Here is a 22,153-nt window from a genome sequence, read left to right on the forward strand (position 1 = left end):
ATATATGTATATATGTATATCTAGCACATAGAAGAAGTGTATGAAGGAAATTGGGTTACACGAGAGAGAGAGGGAGGAATCGTATGTAGGAGATACGGAAACCCTCCCGTTGAGTTATGAGGTTCAGAATAGACCCCCTTGCTTTCTAAACTCCTTCTCAGAGAGGAGCCTAGGTGCGGCTGGGCCCACTCTTAGTCTCAGACTTGGTCATGGTTTATGAGAGTAATGCTATAAGAATAATGCAGCAGTATAAGACTCCCTTTGAAATTAAATCATACATCTACAGACTACTTAAATTGATTCACAGATGCATACTCACAAATATGAATGTATATACGAAAATGGTATACCTGTTAAAAATTCCCCTCGAGTTTAGTGAAATACTCATGTCTAATGCCTTGGCATTTCTCAACGGGCAGGAGTAGAGCCTCAAGGAGTGAAGAATTTCAGCCTAGGCTCTGTTGTCAATCTTTGGCAATGGAGTTCTGGTTGCAGCAGACTTTTGGAGTCTGCTAGTTTCGCTGACTCTGAGAGGTGTTTCTATCAGAGGGAGATGCTGGTGCAGCCCGCAGCAGTCCAGGAGAGGTCAAAGGGCCTCACTTAGGACTGCTGTTTATAGGATTGTGAGATGATTGACTTTGATCACCAGTAAATTTCCATCCGAGCCACAATTTGGGTCAGTAGTTGCTGGAATTCCAGTAACGATGATACCATTCTGTTTCAAGGCTGTCAGGGGTAGCTGTTTGTTCTTGCTCCCCTTGTTAGCCATAATACAAAGATTTTGATAAGGACAGGGCCGCTCTCTGCTTCAGCCATGTAGGAGTTTCTAGTACAATTAAGGCATGCTTAACTGACTAACTTGCTACACAAAAGCGGCGGCCTGGAATTCCTGAGATTGTAAAGCCCGTTGAAGAGAAAGAGAGGGGGGGGGGGGCAGGCAGCGGGATGCATCACCACATGGCTGGGCCTGATCCCCTGGTTGACCTGCACATGCCTGTTGAGTGTACTAAAGATGAGTATGAGTAGAATCATAGAATGCTTTGGGTTGGAAGGGACCTCTAGAGATCATCTAGCCCAAACCCCCTGCAGCGAGCAGGGACAGCTTTAACCAGATCAGGTTGCTCAGAGGCCCATCCAACCTGACCTGGAATGTTTCTGGGGATGGGGCCTCCACTACCTCTCTGGGCAACCTGTTCACCACCCTCATTGTAAAATTCATAAAATTCATAGTATTATGTGGGAAGCAGCTGCCAGCCTCTGGGCTTTAGGACCCTGTCTATAGGCCACAATTAGTGAGGCAGATTGTGGGCTAACCGCCCCTGCTGTCTTGTTTAAAATGTCTGGTTTTGCAGCGTATGTGTTGAGACAGGGCTGACAAAAGCCTCTGGGATTAGGATGGGCCTGTGGGCTGCTTTGTTCTTACCTTCTCCACTCCCCACCTGAGATGGCCTTTGTGAGACTGGCAGCTTTCAGCCTCACCCTCAGGGTTTCCAGGGAAAAGTGTGAAAATGAGACTCAGGCAGATTTGATGGTTCAGAAATTAAGTGAGCTTGAAATATTACTGTTTCTTCTTTTAAGTAACAAGATTTTTAACCTACAAGATGATATGGTTTCCTACCTACCCCAGGTAGTAAAAGTCACAGCTGCTCCAAAAATAATCATTCTCGGCCAGGCTTTTTGTCATAAACTGGTAAATAGGGCAACTCAAACTGCTAAGACAAAAAAACACCCAGCCAATAAAACCCTGAGCCCTTCCTTGGGCAGGCTGTAATGCCTTCCACTTAACCTGGAAGGGAAACCGCTTTCCCCCAATGCACAGCGCAGCTGAGCCCGCCTGCCAGCTCCACTGGCTGGAAAGGCGAGGCAGCATTTGCTCTCACCTTTCCCATCTCTCCATGGTCCTAGCTGCTCCATCCCCTCTTGCCAGGCCCTTTGCTTAAACAGCTCTAATTCCTAACTTGGCAAAAAAGTTTTCTGCGTCCTTAGGTTAGTTTGGTGAACTGTATCCATCAGCTCAGGGATGGGTCTGACTGCCATAAGTGCAGAGAGGGCATGGGAAGTCTAAGTGGAAGTGCAAGTCTTTTGGGGGATAGTTAGCCGTTAAAGTAGGCTCAGCTGTATTATATTATGTCTAAGAGATGTCTATGTGGATGGGTTGCCTGTCTTGTAAAGCAATTGCCTTGGACTGGTTTTGTCTTAAGTGAGCTCAGAGCCTTTCCCTCTTATGCTACTATGTAGTCCATGCCTGCTGGTGCAATGTTCCTCATCCCAGTGCCAGAGATGCCCTGGATCTCACCTGGAGATTTGCTCACTGCTGAACTGCAGATTTTGGGCAGGTTGTGCTCTAAGCTCAGAATCAGATTCAACATACACAGCTGTCCCAGAAGCAGTGGCTTCTCAACTAGATGCCATAAGCATATTCCAAGCAGGCAGCTGCTCTGTGGAGCTTTGAGGATGTCAGGTTCTGAGTTAGGGACCAACATCTCTGCAGACGTGTGTGCACCGCTCGCAGCATCCCAGCTCTGTGCTGGAGCAAGACGGGGCATACTGTTCCCTGACTTACTACTCACTAGTTTCCCTGGGCAGAGGACATGGGCCCAGAGGCCGGGAAAGACCTGTGGCATAGAAAAAGAGAAACCAGAAGGAAAATCAGGGACCAGGACCACAGGGAGGGCTGAAGTGCGTGCCAAAGTAGGCATAGAGCATTTGTACCTCTGTTTGTAGAAGCTCTCAGGGCTGCAGGGTTGCTCAAGAGCAGAATGAAGCCAACAGCTTGTGCAGAGCCCTGGGGATGCAACTGGAGTTAATTGTGGAGGAAGGGTATGAGGTAAATTAGTGCTCATGGACTGATGAGCTGCACAAGACCAGGTAACAGTGTTTAACCTGACAAGTAATCTTAGAGGTGTCATGTAGAACAAGTCTATTAGCCTGGCTTGTATGTGGCCACTGGATACAGAAAGTCCATGGGTGTTAATGGGAGGGTGTATCTCGAGGGGAGGACTCAGGGGCTGGACTCACATCAGGTGGTGAACTCAAAGTGTCCTCCCTGCTGGAGTTTGCTCAGGGGAGTGCTGAATTTACAACCGCTGAGTTTCAGTTCTTCCTGGGGTGATAGATACTGAATGCTGTGGCTGAGGAGCTCAAAACCATTTTTTACCTCCCTCTAAGAGAAGAAAAAGAAAGAGGCCTGGCGCCAAAACAGTGAAGACCTTTCTCGGGTCAGTCTTAAATTCTTACCTCTGAGAGCAGCTGGTTCTCAAGCCCTGAGGATTTCACTGAGCCAATTTAATGCTGGTGGTCAGACAGTTTAAACCCATTAGCTCCCAGCTATCTGAATAAATTTTCTCCTTGGAGCCCAGAAGACTGGCAGACTGCTCCAACCAGAACTGCGGAGAACCACCACATTAACTGGACATTTGCTAACTGTCGTGGCCTGTGTGGTGAGCGTTCAAGGGCTGAAGAAAATGCCACTGGCCAGATCGCTGTCCATGACTTCTCTTAACGGGCTTCCTCAATGGGAGGATGAAGACCTGCCGGTGGAGGATTTGTTGCTCTTTGAAGTTTCTTGGGAAGTTACCAACAAAGGTTTGTACAACACTCTCAGGAGTGGGTATTGCTGTTTTCGTGGGAGTGGGGGGAGGCGTGAAGGACTTGGACATGAAAGGCATTAAGGGGAGATTGGGGAAAAGTGGGCTGCAGAGCTACTGTACTGTTAGGAGTGAATGTGGCATCCGTGTGTAATCGTGCAGGCCGCGTGTGGGCTGCATCTGCTTGTGCTTGTGTGGGATGAGCATATAGTCAGGACGTCTGTGTGTCTTTACATGTTTCATCACCAGGGCTAGGATGTTTAAACAAACATCCAAGTGTTATGTCTGGGTGTGCAGATGTATGGATAGATAGATGTTGTTTTGTACATATTTATATTTTACCTTCCATGCAAATGCACTTGGGAATGTAATGCATGAAAATGAGCTGTAAAACAGACATCACATTCAGATCACTTCAGCAGTCTCCCTCAGCCTTCTATAGCAGTGCGGAGAAGAGGCCAAATTTGAAATAGCTGCGTTGAAGCCACTGAACAAAAGCCAGATGTCAATGACCAGCAGTCTTTATGTCAGCTGAAAGCCTTTTGGACTGGTCTTTACAAACACAAGTGGTGCCAGGCAGGGACTTCATGCTTTGTGCGTGTGTACAGACCGAAAATCTGTTCACTGCATGCAGCTTGTTTGGCAAAGTGCACGCTGGTTGTTATGTAAAGATCTTTCTGCCTTCATTTCTAATTCACTCATCAAATCATCCCCTTTCAGCTAGGTGTAGTTCACCAAGGGGGAACAGGCTCTGGTTTTGCCACAAAAGTGAGGTAGTATGAGTAAATGATTGACCTCATATGTCTTCTTGTCCTGGCAGATAAACAGAGACATTAGTCAGGAGAGGGGATCTGTAATCTGTTAAGATTTTAACTCTAAAGGGGAAATATGTGTGAGAGGAACAGATCATGCTAGGGTTTATCCCCATGGTGAAACTGGAATTACAATTCTGTGATAGCTTCTGGTATTTAATCTGCACTGCCGTGTAATTTTATGTTGCTCTTTTTAGGGTGGCAAGGAGTATCAATACACAGAGATAGTACAGAGTAGCTTTTGCACTTTGAATCCCTGTGGGCTTATTTTTTAGTAGCTTCAGTCAAGCTTTTTGAGTTAATTTACTACTGCCAGAACTTGGAGCATGCAGCATTTACTTTTGCAGTGTGCATGATAAGTAAAGCACTGGCAAGCAGATGGCAGCAGAAATCTAGCAAATTCAGGTGTTCTCGCTAATGTCTCTGAACTCTATAGTATATATATTTTCTGGTCATCTGGACCCGCTGTTTATAGATGTCACACAATATGTTTAAGAAAAAGTAAAACACAGTTAGATTTATCTGTCTTTCTGTGTATGTACAAAATGCAGTGAATCATTTAATCATCCATGTAGCTCTTGTTGACTTACCTGAAGCCAAATCAACTGACAGCTAAAATTTATTATTCTCACATTTTATGAGATAATTAATATTTATGAGAGTGGATATTTATTCAGTTAGTTTAAAAACAAGGCACTGTGAATTACACCACTTATCAAACCCATATATTCAAATGGGGCTGACTGAACTAGTCGTGGCAAACAATTTCTTCATTAGAACCAAATCTCTGTGCAGAGTTTCCATTAACCAACCTTGACTGGAAACATCTGTGCAAAAACTCTTTAATAAGCCTATTTCAGCTTATTTTTCTGGTGAATTCTTGATACTGAAGGTTTTTTTCTATATCTTCCAGGGAATTGAATGTCTCAGTCATGTGGTGGGATACTGTTCCCTGGTGACCTAATGTTTATAAACAATTTGGGAAATATTAGGGCACAGTGTTTCTTAGGAGAGAGAGTAGCTAACAAAATACAGGGAGAGTCATCACAGAAGATACAGACTTAGGAAATAATAGCTTACACTGTATATTTCCCGCCTCCTTTAGCAGAAGGAAGAACTTTATTTGACTAAGTAGGCTGACCCCACATAGATTAGTACTGCTAGGTGTTTCAGTGTTTTAGTTTTAATGTTGCTGTATATGTTCCTAATATAGAGGACAAGATAAGCATTATCTGGGTTTAATGCCTGACAAGCTAATTTTGAGCATTTAACGGGAAGGTTTCTTCCTTTCTGGCAATGCAAAGTTCTGTCAGAGTAGTTCAGCATGAAGTTGGTTTGCACTGCTAAAGTGGTGTAAAGCTACTTCTGCCTACAGGAGAGAAGAGCTCATGTCTTTGTGTTAACTTTGTGCACATCACTAGGTGCTTGGCTATGGATACATTTCCTTGTTGACCACTGCTGCTTCTTAGTGGTTCCTCCATTTCTCTGTGGCAGTGTTAATAAGGCTGAATGTCATCTTCCCTATGAGGAACATGCTACCAGAGCTCACAGATGGCTATCTATTCTAACAGCTGTGAACAGTGCCCCTTACAGGTGCTGAGCTGTTTTCTGAACCTCTTAAATATATTCTCCTTCAGAGTCTGAGGATGATGAAGGGGTCCTGCAAATTGGAGCACATCTGATTACGTAGCGTGAGAGGATCTTCATGTGCCAGGCTGCCCATAAGGAGCAAGTGTTTACTGGGCTTTCTCTGATGGTGCTGGTTGGTACTTAGGCATGAGATGCAGCTGTAGGGAAGGATGTGTCAGTTGTATGAATTCAGTGCTCAGAGACCTACAAGTATCCATTATTTCCAGAGTCTTATCACTTCTTTCTCAGCAGCTGGCACAGTGAAGGTGTCTTTCTTTTTTTTAAGGCCAGATAATTTAACACATGCTGTAACAAGGCAGAGCTTTCTATTTCTCCATGCTTCCTTTTTATATTCTCTGTCTTGGCTGCTGCCTGTGCTACGTGGCAACCTCTGACATATATGTTGGAAAGCACCAGCATCTCAGTTACTCTTCTTTCTCCTCTTCTCTGTCTGGAGCAAGCAAAGACAAGGTAGGTGAAGGAGAGAATGAGAAATAAAAAAGGCCGATTTGCCAGTGTCACTCTTCCTCCCCTTTGCCCCAAGTCATGTGAAAAGGAACTTGTCACCTAAACCAAGCACAACATTGAAATCATCTTGCAATGAAAGTCTCCTGCTAAAGAAATGAGAAAAGTGTAGTTTGTTTTGCAAGATTTCCCTCACTTTATTTGGCTCTTCACTGATGGGCAAGGCCCATGCTGTGAAGTGGATCTACTGTGTTTCTGTGGCAGAAGGGGAAAAAAGCAGGCAGGCAAGGGCCCCAATGCACTGGGCCCGCAGTGCCCCATGATCTGGTGGTAATCATGGGGAAGCTCAGCGTTTTTCATCATTCCCCTTCTCTCCTGGACACCATGCTCTGCTAAAGCCAGCTCTGGTCATATCTTTGTGCACATTGGAAAAGACGACTGGTTTTCTTTCCTTTGTAACATAATACCAATAAAAACTTTAAGGACAGGAGCACAAACCAAGTGGCTACAAGCTATGTAGATCTTGTGTCTGAAGCCCCACAGATGGAAATTGTCAACAGGGAGCAGCCAAAGGCCATTGCAGGAGTAATGGCAGCAGTCCTCGACATTTTCCACAGTGACAATGGCTCCATCCTCTTTAATCTCTTTTAAATGTTTGCCAACTGAAAACTGAAGTATTTAGGGGGGGAGGGGAAGAAGTCTAAGTCTGTGTTAGAATAACAGTTAGATGTAGTTTAGTGGATTTTCTGATACATTAATAGGAAGGGCTGAGAATGTTCAAGATCTGGTCTGTGTTCTATAAAGATGTCTTGAAAATCATTCCAGTAATAATTAGATTAGTATCGCCTGCTGTACAACTAACAGCTTTTAGATAGAAAATAGAAGAATGCTTAAAAATGCTGGGCAAAAGGCCAGTTTATATCATCATTCAGCTGTGAACAGACTAGCTCAAGAGTCACTGGTAGATGAATCCTAAACATGTTTTTTCCATCCCTATTGGAATGAAGACTCTGCTAAAAACAAACCTTGGTTCAGCTCTCCCAGGAGCAGAGCTCTATGTACAATTTCTCTGGTGAAGATCTGGACTCTTGGAAATTAAATCCTGAATCCACTGAAGTCAGTAGGACTGGCATTTTACCTCCTCTGTGTTAAATGTCTTTCCATGATGAAAGTTCCTTGGGAGAAGGTGAATGATGTAATCTGTGACACACCTGAACTAACACATTTTGGGGAGTGGGGATGTGCTGGCATAAACTTGGCATAAACACAGCATCAAAGCTCTGTGCATTTCTAGAGTGGGGTGGTATGTCAACATCAAATCAATCTCAAATGAAATCTTGTGCATTGGGGATGATGCACACAGAAATAGCTTCTATAATGTGGACATCTGTCATAAATTTCAGTGTTTCAGTATTATTTCAGAATATGTTTGGAGTGCCAGAATTTCACAGAATATAGAGAACTTCTATCTTCTGATGAGTCCTGGCCATAAATGTAGCCAAAAAATACATGAAAAACATCTGCTATCTGAAGATATTGGGGTTTTTTCACCTGACATGTTTTACAACCTTATTCTATAAATGGTCCCCAGATATCTCAACAGGCAATCAACCAATAAATAAATAAATGAAGTTCCAACCAAATATTGGGAAAAAGTCAGTTCAAGCCCAATTTTGTCACATCTCTAGATCAGAGACACATTCTGAGGGGAAGGGGCGAAAGGATAGTTGATGTAACTAGTACTTGTGGCAGTGAAGTCAATTTGAATCTTGCATCTGGGGTCCCACTGCTCTCTTGGATTCCATGGCAGCCATGGTCCTCAGGAAAGCTTTAGTATCTTTTGAGTGGCCTGGTCAAGCTATAGCAAAGAAGCTAAAGAGCCCTGGAAGCACCCTGATCCTCTGTCTCTGTATAGCAAAGCTGTGTGGGGAAGGACTCGGCAATCAGCGACAATCTGCACTTATCTCCGTCTCACTTGCATAGCTTCGCTTCCTGTCTCTTTCCTTCCTTTTTTGTTTCTGCTGCTCCTTTCCTCTGTCCTTCTGTAATGTGGGGTGGGTGGGAGAGCGAGTAAAATTAGTGGTGGTTATCTCTGGCAGTTTTGAGAAGTTTTGACAATTCCATGCGCAAAGGATCGCAGCTCCAGAAGACATTTTTTGTCAGCACAATTCCTGGATAGTCTTGGAAGTTGTGGACCCTTCCTCATCAGATGACAAAAAGCATTGGCAATGCATCTTTCCATATTACGGCTTGCGGCAGAAAGAGCACATCTATGTATTAGATCTTGCAAAAAGATCTCCAGTTGCATAGTTAGATCTCCACTTCTGCCTAATGTCGTCAGTAGTGATATGATATCAGGAGACTCTTCTTGACTCTCAGACTTTTTATTTATTTAGATAGTTCTGATGTCTATCCTGGAGGCCTCTAATTGCTGCTTGGATTTTAAATATACAAAAGAAATAATGCACCAGGACTTGAAATGAGGAAAGAAGAAAATGGCTGGAGTGATGCAGATAACTCCTTCAGACAAATTCATAGTAGCGGCAACGTACATGAAAACATTCAAAATTTTAAAAATAATTCTAAGAGATATTTTCTGAGAAAATGTTTTGTTTTCATCTTCTGTTTTTTAAAGAGGCCTCTAAAACCAGGTCAAAATTCTCTTAAATGAACAAAATCCCTCTTTCCCAAACATTTTAGTTCCCCTTTCCATGCCAGCTTGGTTTTTTTTCCAGGCTGCTTTGCACAAAAATCTTTCCATATTTTAAGTTCAGTATTTCTGCCAGTTAAAACCAACTAGTTTCATGACTAAGATTTCTACCAAGCCCCTTATTTATCCATGTTGGATTGCAGTTTCTTATGCTCATACGTCGTACTTACCACCCCATAAGAACAGACATGTCATTGTTACCGTATCACTTTATGGGTTGAACATTCTGACTTGTCTTATAGAATTAAAATTATATGTTTATCTGAATCCAAGCTATTCAGCTTGTGAGCAGAGGAACATGGAGGGAATATATAGTGTCACTTAACCTAAGAGTTCTCTAAATCCCTGTCTAGAGCAGCCATGGTAGGATATGGCGACTGTAAGTTACTTAGCTTTCTCATCCTAATGAAGTGAAGAATAGTCCTATGCATAGATTTCCTTCTGCAGTTCCATGTCTGTATGATGTGAAACTCTTGAACTGTGAGCTTGATTTAGGAACATATACCTGTAAGATTCTTGTCTTCTTAGGTCTTGAATTACCATGTAGGGTAATAGTTTATTGTAATAATTCCACTTAGCAAGCAGGGAGATTGGAACTGCATTTGTTTTTCTTTGTAAAACACCTAGAATCCTGAGACATCTTGACATAAAAATAGTAGGGCTAGGGACCCTTCAAGCATTCAAAACAAATGTGATATTTCTAAAGAAAAGGATTTTAAGTGCACTATTTCTTTTCTAGGAGCACAATTAAAAACATAGCTCTGTCATTCAGTTCCTCAGGGCTACAAGGTACCAGGCTTGGCAGAAGGCTTTCTGCAGTTGTCAGGTGATACAGTTTAAGTAATCTGGGAACTAATCTCCCAAAATGTTGAGCAACTTCAGCTGCTGTACTGTAAGTGGTGGTCCTTTGCTGCAGATCTTTCAGGAGAATAAGGTAACCTCTGAAGATTTTTGTCATATGCAGTTAGATGCAGTGCATTGGTACCTCTGGATGCTCCAGTACCTTTTAAAAAGTAAGTCTGGAATACCTGCTATCAATCAGTGGCAACTTGCAGTGCTGGCTTCTTATGTAATGTTGATGTCACTGCTGAAAGGCATAGCACAGCCTTCTTGCCTGGAGTATTACTGAACGTTTTCAAATTCAGTGGAGGATGAAATTTTTAAGTAGGAACATTAGTTCCCTTCCTGTTGCTTCCTTTGTTGTTTGCTTGTACCTGTTGAGCTTCATTTGTCTTAGTGTTCTTTAAAATCACTGGAGCTATGCTAAACCTGTCTTTGATGTACAGCAGCTGTCTAGTCTCTAATTTTCTCTTCCCTTGCCTTCCCTTCCACTTCCTGGATTCAAGCATGCGTTGTTGTTCTTGCAAATTTGTGGTGGTGGAATGCCCACTGCCTGGCACTGTGGGCCCTGTGGCAAAGGGGGCTTTGCAAGACTGCGCTGCCAATGCGTGAATTATGGGGCTAGCTATTGAAAACTGTGAGGAAGAGCAGCCAAGTGAATCTTGCATACCATGTGCAAGACTAGATACATCTGTACTGACTCGTCAGGGGATGTTGTTAGTGAATTCTCTTATACATTTTTATATTGTGTTTATTTTTAAAATGGACAATGTTTTGGTGAAAGGTACTGCAGACATTTATATTGGCAACATAGACTATGTTCCTTCCAACTTTAACAACTCTTTGGAATGGTGATGGAACATGACACCTTTTGCTTTGAGGATATTGGTCTAAATCCATTTTTATAGCTGGTAGTCAATGAGATCCATCAGTCCCTCAACTTCTTTCAGTGATTTGTGTGAAACAAACTGGAAGAGCCAGCTCAGTTCTCACCACATGTATTGTTCTCACCACATGTATTGTTCTCACCACATGTATTGTTCTCACCACATGTATTTCCACATCACAAAAAATATGTTTGAAAATTCTAACTGCTGCAATAAAAAAGCAGAAGGCTGTACTTGGGATGCAGTAGAATCAAGATAAGGCATGGGAGAGTGGAAGCATGAGTTCCAGGATTTGAATCCCACAATCTGAATGTAAAGATTTCAGGATCCAAAAAGATAACATAAGAATAAAATAGTATGTTGGCTGAACATTTGTGGTGTGACTTGAACACCTAAAAGAAATTTTAAAAAATCACAGACTAGATAAAAATAACAGCTAAGGATAGAAAGCATCCATTTGAGATTAGAGGAAAAATTCAGGGAAGCCATATGCAGTCACCCAGGAGTAAGCAAAGCGTTAAATTGTCATTTAAAAATTACACACAGTCTGCTATCAGTGCATACTCCTAAACTGAACTGTAAAGCACTGATTCAATTTAAGAGACTGAACTTCTAGTTATTTGATAGAGTCTGGGTTTATGTGAATTGATTTAACTAGACGTGTATCTGATCCACAGGAGGGTTGGGGCTTATTCCAGAGCTTTGTGGCCTGTGCCTCTTTCTACTTTTTATTCTTTGTGTTCTTCTTTTGCAGTCGGAGGCATTTACACTGTGATCCAGACAAAAGCCAAAATTACGGCAGATGAATGGGGTGAAAACTATTTTCTGGTTGGTCCTTATTTTGAGCACAATGTGAAGACTCAGGTGGAAGCATGTGAGCCTCCAAACCCCGCAGTTAAGAAGGCAATGGACACCATGAAAGGCCAAGGGTGTCAGGTAAATCAGATGTGCTACTGCTTCCCAGGGCAACAAAGCTGACTCTGAGGAGATTACAGTTTTGGTTAATGCTCTTGCCGTTCCACTTGACACAGCAGTCCTGGTCAATGTCACAATGGGAAAGGCTCAGAATCCACTGTTGGAACGGCAGAGACAATTCATTAAAGGTTATTTTCGAGGAAGAACCAGTTTATCCAATTACAGGTTTTAACAGTCATTTAACTGCAAGTCTACTTAATTGGATTAATGACTTATTTATCCAGCCTCTAAATACAGTGAGATTTTAGTAGATATGACCTTACTTTGACTGAACCCTTATGTTACATTTGATGTTCTTGTGCTGGAGAGAGAAAAGCATTCTACTAGGTCACAGTTTTTCTTATGTAGCATTGTATTGAGTTGAAAGCCAGAAAGGGACAAGCCACAGGTGGACTTAAGAAAAGCACCCAACTGACAAAGAATCTGCTTCCTCAGATCAGTGCAACTAGCTGTCTGTTCCCTAGGAAGAGAGGTTAAACCACAGCACAAGGAGTGAGTTCATCTGTGTTTCCTACATGACTTTTAACCAGTGTTCTCTCTGTGATCTCAGGCAAACCTCATAGCCTCTTCATAACTCAGTTTCTCCAACAGTAAACTAGGAATAAACATCTTCCTATCAAGGTGATCTGCTGAAAGGAATAGAATCTACTGTGTTGATGGGCAAGCTACTAAGCTGCAAGCAGCTGCAGCCTTGAGGACAACTGATTACCTGAAAATGGGTGGAAGATAACAAATGCTAAATCTGACCTCCTTTCTTGAAAATCCTTATCAGAGATCTAGAACTCACCTTCATTCAGTTTCAGCATTGAGTCCCTCAGAAATGCTAGTTGGCAGGAGGAAAAATTATCTGCTTATAATGTGTGCTGAACAGATGTGAAAAGCATTGAGAGGCAGCAGCAAGGAAGCCTTCTTACAAGGTTTTGTTGCTGAGGGGCATGACACACTTTAATGTAGAAATTCATAAACTTCTTGGACTGCCACCAGCTGTGGCACTGGTGATGTATTATCTCCCTTTGTAACAGCAGTTCTGCTGTTCTTAGGATCTAGTGGCCTACTGCATATTATATGGAAGCATATTGTTGGATGTACATGTGCCATAGCTTTGGAAAGTGTCTGTGGGGACACTAACATTGTGTGATGCTTGCATTGTTCAGGCTGAGGTTCAAACTGAAAGGTCTAATCTAACTGCCGTTTCTTATTTCTAATCAAATTTTCATAAGTGATTGACCAAGTTTTCCATGTTGCCTCTGTTGATTACAAAGAGATGTCTTGCAAGCTGTGTAACACTCCTTTGTTTGGAAAACAGCTAAAGACTTGTGGGGCAGACTAATTGCAATGTTATATATACGCTTTGTGCTGCTCCATAAATACATTAAATTTAGTCAGTCAACTCTGCCAGCCTAACATGTGTAATTGTGCTGCTGGAGTATTCATATATAGCAGCAAATCTGTCCCAGATACGTCAAGTATAGCTTTGATCTCCAATAATGACGCTCTAGTTTCCAGGAGCTGCGCTTATCCTATTAACATTTATGTCTGGATTTTGCTTATGCATCACAATGGATCCCTTTAAACCAGGAGTCATAGGAATGCTTCCAAATTTCTCAGGTCAGGTGTGTTCCTTGCCACAGCCTGACTCTGTATTTAGGTGAAGTCTGGGTTCATGCAAACTCCCTGCTCTTTAACCTCATTCTCCTGAATAAGAAACCTGGTAGCCTGAAATAAGTACATAAGGAGCTGGCCCTCCTTCGCACACCTGTCTTTGTCACAACCTGTATTTTTTGTGCAAACAGGTCCAAGAGCTTTCATCCCATTGTTTTCAAGACTTGACCTCTATTCAGCCTGTTCTAGTGTCAGGGCTGGGTGCAACCCCTGAGGTCCCAGGGGTTGGTGAATGAAAAGAGATTGAACAGTGGTACAAAAGATTCCTCCGCATGGGGTATAAACTGCACTAGCCTCCCTATAGTACCTTGTTCTTCCCAGTTAATATGTCTCTGCTGCTATAGCCATTTTGATGGTAAACTTAATGTGAAATAATTTGACTGTGCAGATTGGTACAATCTGTAGTGTCGGCCCAGCTGTGTTGTGTTACCTGGTTGGGCAGGTAGGTTATATCAGTGGAGTTCTAAATATTCTTGGAGATATTTAACTATACTGATGCAGACAAAGCAGGAAAGCTGTATTTTTAGGCTGACGTGGTTTTAGGTATTCTTACACCTTCTGATTGATCCTTCTGCTCTGCCAAAGGGAGAGCACTGCTTAGTCAGAATGAAGAAATGTCATGGTAGATACAGGTCCCAAGCACCTGTCCTACAAAATCTATCACCAGTAATCTAGCATAAATGGCAAAAGATTGGTGACAAGTCTGACTGAAAGAAAATAATAATTTTGAAGTAAGAACAAAAATGGCATATATACTTCAGGAAGAACATAAGACCTCATTATTCAACCAAGTATAGTCTTAAGCTTTTTTCCATGAAAAAAAGGTTAACATTGCAATGAAAATCTAAATTGAAAGTCTTAAAAACAAAATGTTCCTAAAGATTGTAGTTTACTTTTACTCTTGCCTTTGGCCCAGTATTACTCCATGTATTTTGCAAGGAAAACCACAAATCCTGGATATGTAGGACTGTGATCATATATGCCTACATAAAATATTTAAGATTTGATGGATGAAAATAGTTATGCTAACTGGCTTTTTTACATTCACTCTAAAATTTTCTGCTTATATCCTTGCCTCTTTCCCATAGGTCTTTTTTGGAAGATGGCTGATAGAGGGCAGCCCATACGTCTTACTGTTCGATATAGGATCAGCAGCCTGGAATCTGGACAGGTGGAAAGGCGAATTTTGGGATGTCAGCAACATAGGGATCCCTTTTCATGACCGAGAAGCCAATGATGCTGTGATTTTTGGATCATTAACAGCCTGGTTTTTAAAAGAGGTACAGTTTATAAATCTAGAGATTTTTCAAACCTCAGCCTTGTCAGCAGGGCAAAAAGCTTTGGGGCATGGTTCCTATTCTCCAGTTTGAAAATTATGACAAGGAAGTTGATATGTAATGTAGATCAAACTTGTATTTAAAACTTAAATGGTCATTTAACCTTTTTTCGGGCGGTCAGGGTGTTACCCTATGTGAAATCCACTGTGTCTTTAGTGTCAGATCCTCCTGTGTTTCTTCTCAACTCCCTTATTTGTCACTGGATGCTCTTACAGGTAGGTTCTCAAACTCCCTTTTCCTCTCCTATGGTAGTCAAGTTGTCACACTAACAAACTGTCCTTAAAGCCAGTCAAGCCATATCTCAGCTATTAGATACTACCTTGCACACGGAATAGAGGCAAACAGAAAGAATTAATTACAGCACTGTGTCTTCACATGTCACTCTACCACAGCCTACCTGAAGAGAAGAAACTTTGATAATCTGCAGAATCATCTGTCATAGGTGCTCATGATTTTCTTATCCAAACAAGAGTTTCAACAGCAGAAGAGCAAGTTATTAGAAAGAAGAGTGACTGTGCTTGCCAGAGCTCCCCAACACTCTAGGAAGAATACTGTTCTGAAGTGCTAGTGAGGCACATGTGCTTCTTGGGCTAAGGATTAGGGCTGATGGGAATTGAGACACATGACCACTTAGAATGCTGTACTGCTTTGTCATATGAAAGAAAGAAACCAAACAGAAGAAGGCATGAAAAAAAGAAGTTTCTGAGGCTGGGATGATGAGCAGGATAATATGTGTTTCATGTATGTTCTTCTTAATTATTTTCAGCTTTCCTGTCAGTTTGACAACAAGCCCAACATAATTGCCCACTTCCATGAGTGGCAGGCAGGAGTGGGTTTAATACTGTCTCGATCTCAGAAACTTCCTGTTGCCACAATTTTTACTACCCATGCGACTCTGCTTGGGAGATACCTGTGTGCAGCCAGTATAGATTTTTACAACAATCTTGACCAGGTAAGAGACATTTTTCTCATTCCTTCTTTTTTCAGCTAATCAGCTCCTGGCTCCTTTTCTGTTTACTGTGCTACACCATATATTGTATTCTTGGTCTTGTGTGATCACTAATTGACCCGCAGCTGAGTGATAGGTTGTCAGTTCCAGAGCACAAGAAATGGTATTTGTAAGACCATGGGGTGTCTAGGCATGAGTGCTTTTGTGTCATCTGACAGGTCCTAAAGCTCAGTAGAGTCTAGAATATTTGCAGTACCTTCAGTGAATTTTGACTTACCAGATTTGCACTGGAGAGTACTGAAATTCATTCAGCCTCCAGTCAAGTCAGTGCATTAGTCCAGTCCACTGATATACGGAGTAATATTGCAGCAGTACAGGGTTGCCAACGGAGTTTCTTAACCTTCTTTTCAATGGCTTGAGACATTTTCAAAAGCAAGAGAGTTACAGGCCCAGATATCACTTCAAGTCTAGTGTCCTTGATAATATTCCCCTTTGTGTTCAAGAAAGGCAATCAACTCAAGCAATGGATGCTATGGTTTGGGAGTTACTGTTAGCAGTGTGAGTAACCAGTGAATGTAAAACCTTTTCAGCTGTAGTCATCATCTGACACTTCAGGTGCAGCTTCACAGCAATCCTTCTTAATGAAAGGCAGTAGAAAAAATAGCCAGTAGCCCTCCTCTTGCTGAAATTCCCTGGAATGGCATTAAATGTTTTTTTTTTTTCTTCTTCTTCCTCCCCACCCCGCCAACTTCTTAATTCTTGCAAGTCATAATAAGTCCTTCTACTTTCAGGCTTTTCAGGTTAGGCTTAATGTGTAACTGGCAAATATAGGAAGTATTTTCTGAGTTCAAGAGACCCACATCTGTTTCTTGGAATTTTTGTAAACTGTCTAGTGGTTTTGGTTTTCACTGTTCTCTTTCCACTCAAAGCATAAGACAAACCAACATTTCAAGGACCCAGATGTCTTTAGCACTGCCTTCAGCAGAGGTACATTACATGATCTGAGATTTCTAATATGGTTACAAACTGAGTTCAAGAGATTTTTGCATTCCAGCTTTTATTGAGAGTAGAGGCAGTTAAAAGGCTCAACCAACAGCCTTATTCACTGTCCATGCATTTCCTTGGCTAAAATCAGTGAAGAAAATTACTCAGTTGGCAGTTTTCTGTTGGATGTTTGTTCCACAGTGTGTCAGGTTTCAGTGTCTTCCAAAGACAAGGCCCAAGCAGTAGTGTGCTACTGGCCTTATTCAGAAGCACAGAATAGATTGCCATTCCCTTGTACTCCAAGGAAACAGTCATTCACTCTACTCCTCTTTTTTTTTTCCTTTTTTCTTTTTTCTTTTTTCTTTCCCACCGAAGGCAACTACTGAATCTACTGAACACGCTAAGAGTAAAAGACTGTCTCCACTCACTCACTATCATGCTGCAACCTTTATGCATATGAGTGTGTAGGGGGAATTCTCTCTGCCCAATATGAGATAACTAACAGGTGGTTACTCCTCCTAGGCTCCCTATATCATCAGTGGAGTTACATTGGCCTCTTCACAATCAGTGTAATGCAAACATCCTCAAATTACCATCTGAAAGATCTGTCTCCTTCTATCATCTAGAAAAACTATTCTCCTAACTTTAATGAGGCAGCATGAATAACCCAGTCGTGCTGTCAGGCCCAAGTTTCAGGAGTCTAGACATTCCTAATCCCTCGGTTCCTCATATTTTCCTTATGTGTATATATGCAAAATATAGGTTTAAAGTCACATTAAACTATTTTTCTCTGGACAGATCTAGATTGAAGGAACCAAGACCATGCAGTTTCAGGTTTAACACTTGAGAAAGTGAGGATTTTTCAGCAGTAACTTTATTCATTCACCCTTGCATTCTTACACATAATTTGTTGGTAAGGAAGCCCTAGTTAAAAAAAAAAAAAAAAAAAAAAAGGTGGGAGCATTTAAAATGAGACATTAGAGTTAAAAAAAAAAGAGTGCTGGTTGTTTTACAAACTGATGGTAAAAATACTACGTCAGAGTCTTGCCTTCCTTTTCTAAAGGAAATTCTAAAAAAACGTTGGGTTTTGTTGTATTCTGGTTAATATGGTGAGCTACAAGTATTCTGGCAAAATAGTCTGCTTTTCTTAAAAGCAACTTCTTTTCCCTTCATAATAACTTTGAGGGCCTCACCCTTATCTGTGTACTCAATAGAAAAAGTAATGATCTTACATCTGAGCAGACTTACAGATTTTAATGTATTTATAACCTAGTCACAGTATTAATATCATTTTTACTGTTCACACATGGCATGGCCAACTTTATGTGATAAGGTAGTGTCCATCCTTCTGCAAAGCTTCACAAATTCCATTGGTAACTATCAGCTATATGATAAATACAGAAATTTCTATTCGGACTTTATTCTAAGAATATATGGAATGAAACGTATGTATCAGTTTAAAGTATTATTATAAACTGCTGTAAACAATATTTGAGGGAGGAAACGTGTGGATTTCTAGACCTTAATGCTTTATGCCCTCTGTGGAAAGATTGACATTTAAAGGTACTAATAGAGGAAATGATGCCAAGCTGTTATGCTACTGTTTAACATGCTTATAGGGTACTAAAGCTCTTCCTGACAGAGTTAACTTTTAGTAAGAGATCAGATATCTTAATGAAGACCCCTTTGGCTGTGAAAAGGTCAACCTGGCCTAAAAATCAGTCAAGAAACATGAGAGGTTGATCTAGAGTACAGTAATTAAATTATACAGATAGCTAAGTCTTCAGAGGCTATTCTTGTTGCTGTCTTCTAGTAGTAAACTATTAAGGTCAAAGAAGCAATTTGTCCAGTGAAGAAGATTCTCCAGGGCTTCCTAACGTTTAATCTTTGGATAAGACAATGTATTTTTAGGGTGTAATCCCCTCCTACCCCACAGTAGAATAGCTGGTTTTCCTGTTTCAGTGCTATTGTATAATTTTCTTCCTTTAAAGCATAATAGTAATTGACTTTTAAGTTCTCGCTTTTGATCAGCATTTCATGATTAGAGCACAATTTCCACCAGCTTTAAGCACAGCAGCTGAGATGGGTGGAAAAGATGCAATTGTAGTATGTGCTGTGCCAGATATCACAGAAAAAATGGTTGCAGCGCAAAAGGAATGAGTAGGGCCTGACTGTGGCTAGAGACAATCAGGCATGCACAGCTCCTACAGAGAAAAGAAGAAATGTCATGTTCACTTTTCTAGTCCCCAACACAGTCCACAAAAAGCTGCTAGAGAGAGCTCTACTCAGCCCTCTGAGGCCAAATTCTTTTCTGCAAAGTGGAAGGATTTAACGGTGGGATCCACAGGCAAAACCATAACGTGATTCTTTGTGACTAATGAAAGATATTTACCTGGCATCTTCACAGTTCCTCTCTTTCCTTTCACAGTGCCCTGGGTGTGTATGTCCAGTGTGTTTCTCCTCACCGTAATATTTCCTCTTAGCTCTGACACTGTAACACACTCGCAGTTTGTCCTCCACTGTCCATCAGCCCTGCTTGCTCTGCGCGTGCACACACATACACATGCACGTCGGCACAGTGCAGCACTCTTCCACTTCAGTATTAAACCACCTCTGTAGATAAACATGACCAGAAGATGAGAGATGACTTGAAAGATCTCTCTTAAAAACATAAAGGATTACTGAGATTTTCTTTCCTTCTCTGGATCCTACAGTGAAAAATACTACTTTAATTCACCTTCCTGGCAAAGCTCAATATGTGCCAATTGGCACAAGTATAGAAGGTACAAATGTGTTCTCTGAAGGAAGCCAGTGAGGTCAGTAGCTTTAGATCAGAGAAGACTTTGGCCCAAGTCTCAACCTGTTTGGAGTGAACATCAATATCAATGATCAGGCAAAGGGCTGTGCATTTTCAGGTGGCTGATATTTTCTCTAGCAGTTCTATGAACAAAGATCTCAAGTTGCCAGCCCCTGTCAGGTGGTAAAACTGGAAGGGAAGGCTCCATGTGGTCTTCTGATAACCCCCACAAACACTGGACCTGTGAAAACTTGACCTCAGCCTTACTAGTCTTTTGGGGAAAAGTTAAGCGTGACTTAGTGAAGGGTTGCCACACTGTGATGCATGATTCTTTATGGACTCCCTAAATCACACAGAGGCCTGAACTGTAGGCTACCAAAACTCTTTGTTTTGTAAGCTGAGGGCACATGTCAGCCTGTGAGCTGTAAGAGGACATTTTCTGGGGGACTGAAAACCTAGTCAGCCTAGAAGATTAGAGCTGCAGATTGTTGGAAGGTAGGAGGGTGCGCTATGGATGTAAGACTAATGTTGTCTGACTCCTGACCTCTTCCCAAGCCATCTGTTCTTTGCCTCAGTCAGAGATAGGATCCTGGTTCTGGGATCATAGAATCATAGAACGCTTTGGGTTGGAAGGGACCTTTAGAGGTCATCTAGCCCAACCCCCCTGCAGTGAGCAGGGACAGCTTTAATCAGATCAGGTTGCTCAGAGCCCCGTCCAACCTGACCTTCAATGTTGCCAGGGATGGGGCCTCCGCTGCCTCTCTGGGCAACCTGTTCCAGGGCTTGACCACCCTCATTGTAAAAAAATTTCTTTCTAATGTCTAGTCTAAATCTATTCTTCTTTAGTTTAAATCCGTTATTCCTTGGCCTGTCACAACAGGCCTTGCTAAAAAGATTCTCCCCATCTTTCCTGTAGGCCCCCTTTAAGTACTGGAAGGTTGCAATAAGGTCTCCTCGCAGCCTTCTCTTCTCCAGACTGAACAACCCGAACTCTCTCAGCCTGGCCTCATAGGAGAGGTGTTCCAGCCCTCGGATCATTTTGGTGGCCCTCTTCTGGACCTGCTCCAGCAGGTCCATGTCCTTCTTGTGCTGAGAGCCCCAGAGCTGGACGCAGTGCTCCAGATGAGGTCTCACCAGAGCAGAGTAGAGGGGCAGAATCACCTCCCTCGACCTGCTGGCCACGCTTCTTTTGATGCAGCCCAGGATACGGTTGGCTTTCTGGGCTGTGAGCGCACATTGCCGGCTCATGTCCAGCTTTTCATCCACCAGTACCCCCAAGTCCTTCTCCGCAGGGCTGCTCTCAATCTCTTCATCCCCCAACCTGTACTGATACTGGGGGTTGCCCCGTCCCAGGTGCAGGACCTTGTACTTGGCCTTGTTGAACCTCATGAGGTTCACACAGGCCCACCTCTCCAGCTTGTATACAGCATTACTGTATGATATGATACAATTCTTATACTCTTACAGTCTTAACTCAGTTCATCTGGACTGGGAGAAATTTAGCTGCCTCTGCTCCAGTGGAAACCTGGGTGTTAAACCCTTAACACTGTGCACAGGAGCATAATGAACACCAGAAGTAACACTGATGTGTCCTCAGCAGCATGTCACAAACAACAGACAGGCTAGGTCTGAGCTAAGGAACCCTGAGGCAATAACCATATAACAGATATTCAGTATACATTTCAGTTCCTAGATTCACATTTAAATCACTCTGATTCTGGAGGAAAGAAAGCGGGGGTGGGGAACAAAAAGAACAAAACAGAAGGTGACTTGCATGGTAACTGGTAGTGTGTGATATTTTTATTTACTTTTAAGTGTCTGAAGAACCCTGGGTAAACAGCTGGGTCAGGGACTGCTAACCTTACCTACAGGTTACCGTCTTGAACTCTTCCAGATTCAACACTTTCTAATTTCAGTAACGAGCAGGGTATGTTATGAGCTTAATTCCCAAAGAGATATTATCATAGATTTAACTATGCTTAAGAAGTTTTGCAGATCTAAATAGTCCAACTAGCAATGCATTTTTCCCATTGTCCCCATGCTCAGTGTAGCTTTTACACTGGTGAAAGTAAGGCTATGTTTGTTGCTAAGATAAACTGAACCAAATAGCTAACCAGAAGGTAGGAAGTTCTGAGAAAAAAATTCTGAGCCTGTGGAACCTTGTTTTCTTCAGGAGGAACTGACTTCTCAGCTGAAGATCAAGAATGTTTACCTTTTATTGCCTTCCCCGTTGTTTAAGGAGACTGGCTTATTTAGGGGCTTTTTTGGTTGGTTGGTTGGGGTTGTTTGGTTTTTTTTTTTTTTTTGGTCTTGTTTCACCCCTCTAGGGTTTTAAATAGACCAATGCCTTTCATAAATTGACTAAGAGACACTGATGATCCAGGCTAGTTCACAGGTGAATAGACAGTTGTATCAGGAACAGTCTTTTTGGCAAATTATCTAACCTGCAATTTAATCTGAGAGGTGACCATCTGAAATGGTTTTGCAGACCGCTGGCCTGGCATATTGGAGAATTTTGT

General features: G+C 42.0%; 1 protein-coding gene across 1 annotated transcript in view; it reads left to right on the forward strand.

Annotated features, from left to right (window-relative positions):
• Positions 1-3,464: 3,464 nt before the first annotated feature.
• GYS2 (glycogen synthase 2) overlaps positions 3,465-22,153 on the forward strand; it is a 47,898-nt gene continuing 29,209 nt past the window's right edge. Inside the window, exons 1-4 of the mRNA XM_075718942.1 lie at positions 3,465-3,585; positions 11,685-11,866; positions 14,656-14,847; positions 15,671-15,856. Coding sequence (XP_075575057.1) covers positions 3,465-3,585; positions 11,685-11,866; positions 14,656-14,847; positions 15,671-15,856 — 681 coding nt within the window. The remainder of the gene's footprint in view (positions 3,586-11,684; positions 11,867-14,655; positions 14,848-15,670; positions 15,857-22,153) is intronic.

This window comes from Pelecanus crispus, chromosome 1 (assembly GCF_030463565.1).
Source record: "Pelecanus crispus isolate bPelCri1 chromosome 1, bPelCri1.pri, whole genome shotgun sequence".
Classification (NCBI taxonomy): Eukaryota; Metazoa; Chordata; class Aves; order Pelecaniformes; family Pelecanidae; genus Pelecanus; species Pelecanus crispus.